This window comes from Chaetura pelagica, unplaced genomic scaffold, assembly GCF_000747805.2.
Source record: "Chaetura pelagica isolate M959 unplaced genomic scaffold, ChaPel_1.0 scaffold117, whole genome shotgun sequence".
NCBI classification, from domain to species: domain Eukaryota; kingdom Metazoa; phylum Chordata; class Aves; order Apodiformes; family Apodidae; genus Chaetura; species Chaetura pelagica.
The window spans coordinates 8715960-8724631 of NW_009954185.1; the positions used below are offsets into that span (position 1 = coordinate 8715960).

The 8672-nt window shown below is 44.8% G+C and overlaps 2 protein-coding genes across 2 annotated transcripts in view; one reads left to right on the top strand and one right to left on the bottom strand.

Annotated features, from left to right (window-relative positions):
- LOC104393481 (NADH-cytochrome b5 reductase 3) overlaps window positions 1–2005 on the top strand; it is a 17330-nt gene extending 15325 nt beyond the window's left edge. Inside the window, exon 8 of the mRNA XM_010002986.1 lies at window positions 1624–2005. Within this exon, the coding sequence (XP_010001288.1) occupies window positions 1624–1796 (173 nt within the window). The 3' untranslated portion in view covers window positions 1797–2005. The remainder of the gene's footprint in view (window positions 1–1623) is intronic.
- A 5322-nt stretch (window positions 2006–7327) lies between these two features.
- Window positions 7328–8068, bottom strand: REP15 (RAB15 effector protein). The gene is given in 1 exon segment (XM_010002987.1): window positions 7328–8068. A coding segment is annotated over 1 exon segment (717 nt). The 5' UTR covers window positions 8045–8068.
- Between the last annotated feature and the right edge of the window lie 604 nt (window positions 8069–8672).

Here is an 8672-nt window from a genome sequence, read left to right on the forward strand (position 1 = left end):
CATTCCTGCCATGACTATGACTGAATATTTACCGTTACTTACTCTGGAAGGTGACCTTCCTTTCTCCTTCTCCACAGACATAAATATTCCATGTTCTTACTGTTTTGTGTTTAGAGCATGGTTAAGGCAGCTGCAGTGGTGCATCTCATGGAGATTCAGCTAAGTGCAGACTCCTGCCTACCTGTTATTTCCTGGCAGTTGATGGTAGCTGATCTTAGAATCATAGAATCGTGGCTAAGGTTGGAAGGGACCTGAAAGATCATCAGGATCCAACCTTGCTGCTATGATCAGGGACACCTCCCACTAGACCAGGCTGCACAAAGCCTCATCCAACCTGACACTGAACACCTCCAGGGAGGTGGAAACCACAACCTCCTTGTGTAACCTATTCCAGCACCTTACTATCCTCATGGTGAAGAATTTCCTCCTAATATCCAGCCTAAATCTACCCTATTTCAGTTTAAAACCATTACCCCTTGTCTTATCACTACACTCCCTGGTGACAAGGATCTTCTTCCCAGGCAGTTGCATTGCCTTTCAATTAACAGTATTTCTTAATGAAAATAATGTTCCAGCTTGGTGCTGTCCAGTTTTAAAGATGTGACATAGTTGGCTGGTCTAGGCTGGAGAGGACGAGCTAAGCTGAATGTGCCTCTCTCAGCTGTGCAGGTTTGAGGAAGAAAAGGCTAAATAGTTACTGCTGCTGTGAAAGGCTTAATAGTTTCTGTGTAATTCCATTTTGTTTTCCTTTCTTACCATTCCCCCCAGCCACATCAGGATAGATTCACACTTCTCTTCAGTGGCAGTTTGGGGCAAAGAAGCCAAGTGGCCTTCTCTTACCTTCTCTACCTCTTAGCAAGGCTACACCTCTGGTAGGGTGGGAGAATGGGTCTCGCCGTCCCCACAGTCTGTTGCTGTCATGTCATCTTCTGCAATTAGTGTGCTCCTGGAATTTCTAATCACTGTTCCTTTTCTTTGATATTTGTGAATTGTAAACTGATCTTAGCAGTTGTGATAACAGTTCCTCCTTAGACCCCCCCATCAACACTGTTCTGCCGACTTCCACTACCACATGTGAAACTGGACCAAAACTGGAAATTTTGGGGTAATCTGTGGGAGAACAATGTGAGTCTCACTGTCAGCAGCTTTTTGCATCCAGGGCTGGGAATGTGATGGGTAAACCTGAATCCTCATGTTAATTGATTAGTACCATGAGTGCTCCAACTTGGAAAAATGTCATCAGCTACATTTCTCCCAGTGAACTTGTGAACAGTGGGGTAAGGAGGGTGGATACTGTTATTTCACAGTGCTGGAGCTGAAAAGATTCACTTTCTGTTCTCAGTCCTGCTTGAGATTTCCTTTGGGCTCTTAGCGAGCTTGATTAAGTTAGTCCTTGTTTTCTCCAAACATCAGGTTTTGGATCTTAAAAGCTGTGGTGGCAGTTTTTCCATGTAGCATAACTGTATTGAGGACACTGATGTGAGGGGAGTGTACAAATGCTACAGTCCAGAATGTTAACATAAAAGCCCCCTCAACCCCAAAACCCCACCCTTCATTCTACAGCGACTTTTATTTATCTTTTCCCCCTTTTTACCTCCTTCCACTATTTTTTTTTTCCAACAGACTGGGATTACAGCCAAGGATTTGTGAACCAAGAGATGATCAGAGACCACCTGCCCCCACCTCAAAATGATGTTCTGATCCTCATGTGTGGACCTCCACCAATGATCCAGTATGCTTGCATTCCCAACCTGGACAAACTGGGCTACACCAAGGACATGAGGTTCTCCTTCTAGAGAAGACTGGTAATTCAGTGATCTTGTGCAGAAGGGAAGGAAAAACATTTAATGGGGAACAGGAGAAAGTTACAGAGATGGCTGATGCACAGTGCTAGGAAGCTACATTTACATTAAAAATGCTTATTAGTTTTGTTTTTCTGAATCTCTGGCAGGCAGAGGCTGTGTCTTACTAGACACAGGCTCAACTGTACTAAAGCTGTACTGTGTGTTGCACAGAAACAACTGTATTAGGGAAAGGTGGTGAGGCCTGGTGCTCAGCTGGCTCCATCCCGAGGGAGGACAGTAGAGCTGCTTAGGGCAGCAAATGCTCATTTACACTTTTTCTTAGCACTGTAATCAAATGGCAGTAATATCCTACTTTCTAACACTGTGCATACTTGGTATTTTATTTGGTTAGAAGTACAAAAATACCTAGAACGTGCTGGATTATTCACCTTGCCTAGGCCAAATGTTAATCCTTACAGTGCTGTTACAGTAGGAGGGCCAGGAGCCTTTGCCTTGTGTGCATAATCTTTGCAACATCAGAAACCTGAAGATGCTTGTTCAGTTGAAGGATGACAATGAATCACTTATGACTGAACTTGTTCAAGCTGCCTTGTTAATCAGAGAGGTAGATGGCAATACAAAATTAGTTGCCTTTGTATTATGGAATAGCATCTCTTAGGTGCAAACACTTTTCCAGCTGGTCATTGTTCACATCCCTGGGCAATGAAAGAAACTACAAGTTGCAGGTGGCTTTGTGCACTGCTCCACAAGTACATGGAATTCTTTGCTTGTTTGTGTGTGGAATACTGAAAAAAAACCCAAAACAACAAAGCAACTAACTTTTGAATTTACTTTGAAATAGTGGATGGTGCCAGAGGAATACAAAAGCAGTTGTTCTCCATGCTCCTTGCAGTGACAAAAATGCTGGGTGAAGACGAGATTTAGTGTTAAGTTTCTTGTTTTCCCAGAGGTGGCTTTGGAACAAAGGGAGCTGAGGTTCATTGACAGGGTGGGTTTCAGCAGGTGGCCCAGCCTGGGAGGAAGCAGTGTGCATGCAGTCAGGGAACTCTCCTGCCTGTCTTGCTTAGGCAAAGCTCCAAAGGATTTTGCTTGCTATGTGTGCATGGGAACAGCCTTAAGTCACCAAACTGACAGCAAATTGAAATGTCTCACCTAATCTAAAGCTGTTTCTTAGATGCTGTTTACTACAGCTCTGATTTATTTTTTTAATATACTTTTTTTTTATTATTTTACAGCAGCCTTTTACCTAATCTTTAGTAAACTTAAGGCATCTTGTGTGCCAAACCTTCTGCTCCTAAGCAACAGAGTTGCTGTTGAGGATAGAGCTGTTCTGCTAGGAATCTATGAAACTAAAAATCTTTTTTCTGGTGATGAAATCAGTGACTGAAAGGATGTTTAGTGATAGATGAAGTAATGTGGATGCTAGTTAGCTGCAAGTGTCAGTGTATAGAACCACTTTTTGAAAGGTTTGGGTAGGTATGAGAGGTTATAGCTTCCCATGTTGTCTTTTGTGCCTGTCCAACAGATGGGTACTGTGCACTTAAAAGGTTAATTTTCAGCATTAATTAAAAGGAGAAAAAGATACTACAGGTAATTTAGGGAACCTCAAATGGATAATATTGTTATTAATTTTATTAATGATATACTTTCCTCTGAAGTATTGAATTTTTGATGTGTGCTTCTAAAACTTGTTCTTTAATACTATGCTCCAAAGTTCAAACAATACTGAAGGAAGTCTCAGTCCCTTTTTAGGAGGCTAAACGCAGAAATATGAGAGAAATTACCTTGCTGCTGGTTTGTATCATTGTGGGATATGCATAGATTTCTTTTTTTTCATTGTTGTATTTAATGAAGTTTGTAAAAAATAACTCCAGCTGGCTACACATCAACTGTTTTGTATTACTTGCTCTGCTTATTCATTTACTGACTTTTTCATATCTGTGTAAGAAATAAAGTATCTTGCAGGTGAATCACTTCTGTGTTACAGAGGCCATCATCTTGGGCTTCATAAGAGACAAACTATAATTGTAAAACACTCCATAAAGTGAAGGTTAAAGAAAAAAAAAAAAAGCCAGTTAGATAATTATCCAAGTGCTTATCTCTTTCTTTTGAGTTTGGTGAAAACTGCTGTATTTTGATGCTGAGTAAACTCTACTTTTTTCCCTATCGCTCCAATCTCCTCTTTTTACCTTTATTTTGTACATCTTTCTTGTGATCATGAGGCTCTTTTAATAAATAAAAAGAGGGATTTTGTATAACCTACTGAAACAAAACTGTGTCACAGTTCCTTTCACTTAATGGTCCTTTGAGCAAGTCAGTGATAGAAGTTGGCTTTACATATTGTTGTTGTTTTTTTTTTTCCTTTGAGCAAGTTCATCTGTCTTACAGAAGATGTTTTCTGACAGGACCTGCTGAGTACTACTGACCTCCATGTTACAAAGCAGCTGGGAAAACGTGAGCCTCCTGCACAAAAGGCATTTTGTGGAAGGGTTCCTGAGAGGGGCAGGATGGAAGAGGCAGCTGCTGCTTTGGTTTTTGCCAGAGGTGGATCCCCTTCCCTTAGCCCTGTGCAGGGGCAGCTGTACCCCCAGGAAAAGGGAAGATGTGCTTGTTTATGGCAGGGGCCTGTCTCTGGGTGCTGCTCCCTCTGTTGCAACAGAGGATCTGAGGAAGGAGGTGAGAAATGAGCTGTTCCTTCATCTCACTCCTGGAGCAGGGTCTCAAGCCATGACTCCCCCTGGTGCTGCAGCAGCCCCAGCTGTGCATCTGGTGTTAGCCCTGGAACAGCCACAGGGGCCAGAGCTGAAGCACCTCTTGGTTCTGCAATGCATGTGGTGAAGTGACCACTTGCCCTAAGAAAGTCCTTGCCCTTCCTGGCTTCCCAGCAGCCTGTGTAGCTGAGGCGAGCTCTGGCTGCTTCAATTTTTCAAGGCACTGTACAACAGGTAAGGAAATAGACACTTGCCTCAGGGGCTTAATAGTATCCTCCTAAAGGTTCTGGTAAATGTAACTTGGCTTAGAGAAAGGAGCCTTATATTGTTCCTGAGCTTTTATCCTCTTTATCCTTCTGGAATGAACAAGAAGAAAAGGAGTGTTGCTTGGGCAAAGCCAGTTCAGCAGCCAGGCACTCTGTCATGTTTGTGAAGTGTGGCCCAACCTGGGAGCTGTCACCAGGCTGTGTGACATCTCTGATGTACCACTTTGGAGGACATGAATCAAATTGTCAGCTACCCCAATTATAGTAATTATATATTCCATAGTTCAAACTAGTCAAGACATTTTGAATCTCTCCTTGCCAATACCAGAAAAGCATGCAAAACAGCCAAAGGAAAATAAGGCCTACCAGTTCTCAGAGAGAGACACCGTTTCTACAGAACTGAATAGCTTAAGAGAAACACACTAAGAGTTCTAAGATACCAATTTCATAGAATCATAGAATGGTTTGGGTTGGAAGGGACCTTAAAAATCACCTAGTTCTAACCCCCCTGCATGGGCAGGGACACCTCCCACTAGACCAGGTTTCTCAGAGCCCCATCCAACCCGGCCTTGAACACTTCCAGGGAGGGGCCTTCCACAGCTTCCCTGGGCAACCTGTGCCAGTGTCTCACCACCCCAACGATAATTTCACAGAATCACAGAATCTTAAGGGTTGGAATGGACTTCGAAAGATCATCCAGTCCAACCCCCCTGCCAGAGCAGGGCCACCCAGAGCACATCACACAGGAACGTGTCCAGGTGGGTTTTGAGTGTCTCGAGTGAAGGAGACTCCACAACCTCTCTGGGCAGCCTGTTCCAGGGCTCTGTCACTCTCACAGTAAATTCTTCCTGATACTCACACGGAATCTCCTATGCTCCAGTTTGCATCCATTACCCCTTGTCCTATCACATGCACAAAGATTTTCTGCTGGTCTTTTAAAAAGCAATCAATCCTGCTGCAGTATTGGTTATGCTGTTATCTAAACAGGCAAGCCCCCAAGCCCCCTCCGTCTCTGCACATGCTCCCTTATAGCTACATGTGTTTTCTCTCTAAAACACCAGAACTGTGTCCCACCTGTGTGCATTTTTCTGCTATTCACACAAAATTACGACACCAGCTCTTGAAAAACAACTATCTCAGTGACCAGCTTCAAAGCTGAAAGGTCTTCCTTCTCCTTACTGGGCTACCTTTGTGACTCAGCAAAAAAAAAGCCCCAATTCCCCATGTTTTTAATTCAGTTCACCTTTCAACCTCCACTTCTATGCCATGGAAGGCTGTGAACACTTCTAGCACTGATGCTGGACCTGCTTTTTGGCTTTTTTTTAATGGCTGTGTGATAACAGCCTTTATTTCTCAGCTGTCACAGCTGCTCCATGATATAATGCAAATAGTAAATAGTAAAATATGAATGACCTTTTGAAATTGTTTTTATTCTATTAAATCTGATAAAATGGTAAGAAAACTACAGGCAGAGGAGTTTTGCACTGATGAAGCTATTCAGCTAGCTCTAAACTGAGGGAGTTTGCCAGTTTGAAAACTGATCAGGTTTTCCACTGGTGAATGGTGGCTGAAGGAAAGTAATTACAATTGTGCAACCCAGAATCTCACTTTGTCCACTAAAAGCTGAGGGGAATGGAATAAATCAGTCCATAAATGCAATCAGCTGCTAAGCTACTGAAAACATTTGCAGTTAATTATTTTTGCCTCCTCCAGACTTTTGCTCCCTGCTGTGAGTGGTCAGGAGCTGCCTCTGCTGCCATGAAAAGCAAAAACACACCAGTGTCTCCAGGGTCAGATTTTTTTTGTCCTTGTTGGGTTGATTTTTCCCAAGTTTTCTGTAACACCTGGCACTGCCTTTTGCCACACCTTGACTTGACACAGCCATTAAACAAGAACAGACTGCAGCTGGGACCAGCCCTGCCCCTGCCTTTCAGTCACAGCACGCAGGCCCACTGGAGCCTGGCACTGATCTACTTTTAAGGGGCAAGTAATAAATGAATAGGTTTCTCATACAGCCCATTGCTATCACAGAGGCTTTTACTCTTAGTTGGGAACCAACGCACTCCTTCAGACCAGCTTGTTTAAGCCCTGGTATTGTCCTTCCTGCTCAATCCAAATCTTCAGACCAGCACCAGTACATTTTCTTTATAACAGTCCCAGCCTCCTTATTACAGAAAAAAACCATATCTGCTACACAGTAAACAAAGGCTGTGAGTCAAAGCTGCCATGACCTCCCAAAGGCTCAGGGCCATTAAGCTTTTCATTAGCTCCAGCCAAGATTTAATACCTGGTGAACAAAATGTCCTAGAAAAATTACTTGCCTTTTATAAACAAATTTTTTTCTGGCAGGTATGTCCTGTTGTTTTAAAACCTGGAGGGACTGACTCAGCCTGGCTTTTGCAGGAGCTACGGGAATGCAGTGGGGAAGGTGGGGAAAGAAAGGGGTGGAGGGACTAGCATGCAAGCAACAAAGTGAGAGCAGCAGAGCTGAGCCCAATGCAGCCTCTGGTGCCGGCGTGCAGAGCCACTGCTGCTAACCAGGGGTTTACAAAAAGTTGATGTACACATTGCCCACCTCCTTCGGTCCATCTCTTGCACTGAGGCAGTGTTCCAACATGTCCCTTGCAGGCAGGAAGCTGTCAGTGCTGGTGACAAATTGCCACAGCGCGCTCCTGTCCGGCAGGCAGCATTTTTGCTTCTCCTTGGCAAGGCTGTCTAGCATGACTCCTCGGATGTCCATGGGCTTCCCTGGCACACCGAACAGGATGAACAAGCCCAGGCAGTCTTGTCCCACCAGGCGGCAGAACTCTGCCAGCTTCTCAAACCTGCTCCTGTTGTGGAAGGGCTGCTCTGCTTCCCAGCAGCAACCATCCTCCACCACCTCCCCGGGGCCGCCTTCGCCACGGAGCAGCTCAGCCAGCTGCAAAGCCTGCACAGCAAGCTGGAGTTTGATTTGCTTGTCAGCTCCAGAGAGAGTCCAGATCCAGTCTACCCCAAACAGGGAGGCCTGCTACTTGGTCATTTTGCTGGTCACGATGTGTTCCTTCACTCCCTTTTCCACGCAGAAGCTGATGAAGTTGACCAAAAAGATCTCGCTCAGTGTGTTTGTGGCTGGCTGGAATTTGCTCTGAGGATCCACAAACCCAAGATAGTCCTTCAGCCTTTGAGATGCCTGGACCACACCTTGGCTGAAGACTTCACAGATGGCTATAGTTTCAGCCGCATTCTCTTGGTTGTCCTTGTGTGAGACCTTCTGGCCCATTTTCTGTGCAGGAGGAGGCAGTTTCCACAGATAACCTCTGAGAAGTCCCTTCCCTCTTCCAACGAAGACTCTGTAGGTGCTGGCCTCAGACAGACCTCTTAAGCATGAGCATGGTTACCTGCTGCCTTCCGGCTGCAGGGCAGAGCTGGGCTCTGAGCAGGCTGGCGTCCCATAGGGCAGACAAGCTTTCTCCTGGGTGTTTCCCTGCAGCTGACTAAGCAGTGACCAGCCTAACAGGCCCAGTAACTTTCACACCTACTGAATTCATCAATGTGCTTGTTTTCCTTATTGCTAATTCCGGCACCATTTCTTTAGCTGATGGTATCTCGCTCCTCTCTAATCTTATCTCCGTCCATCTCCTTTCTAGGAGGACTATTACAGAGAAGCCACTTCATTGGCAAGGGGTGTTTCCTAGAAATGAAACAAACTTTTAATCACCCAGAGGAGAGAATGCCTCCTAACTAAGAGACTTGTCCAGCATGTTTGAAGTGGGGTCTTTTTTGATGGGCCATTTCCCATTTCCCAACATTTCCTGCCACTGCTGGCAGTGGCACTACCTGTGCCATGGCGACACACACGGGTTCAGTCGGACTTCAGGCTCAACTGACAAGCTTGCGCTGTTGCTGCC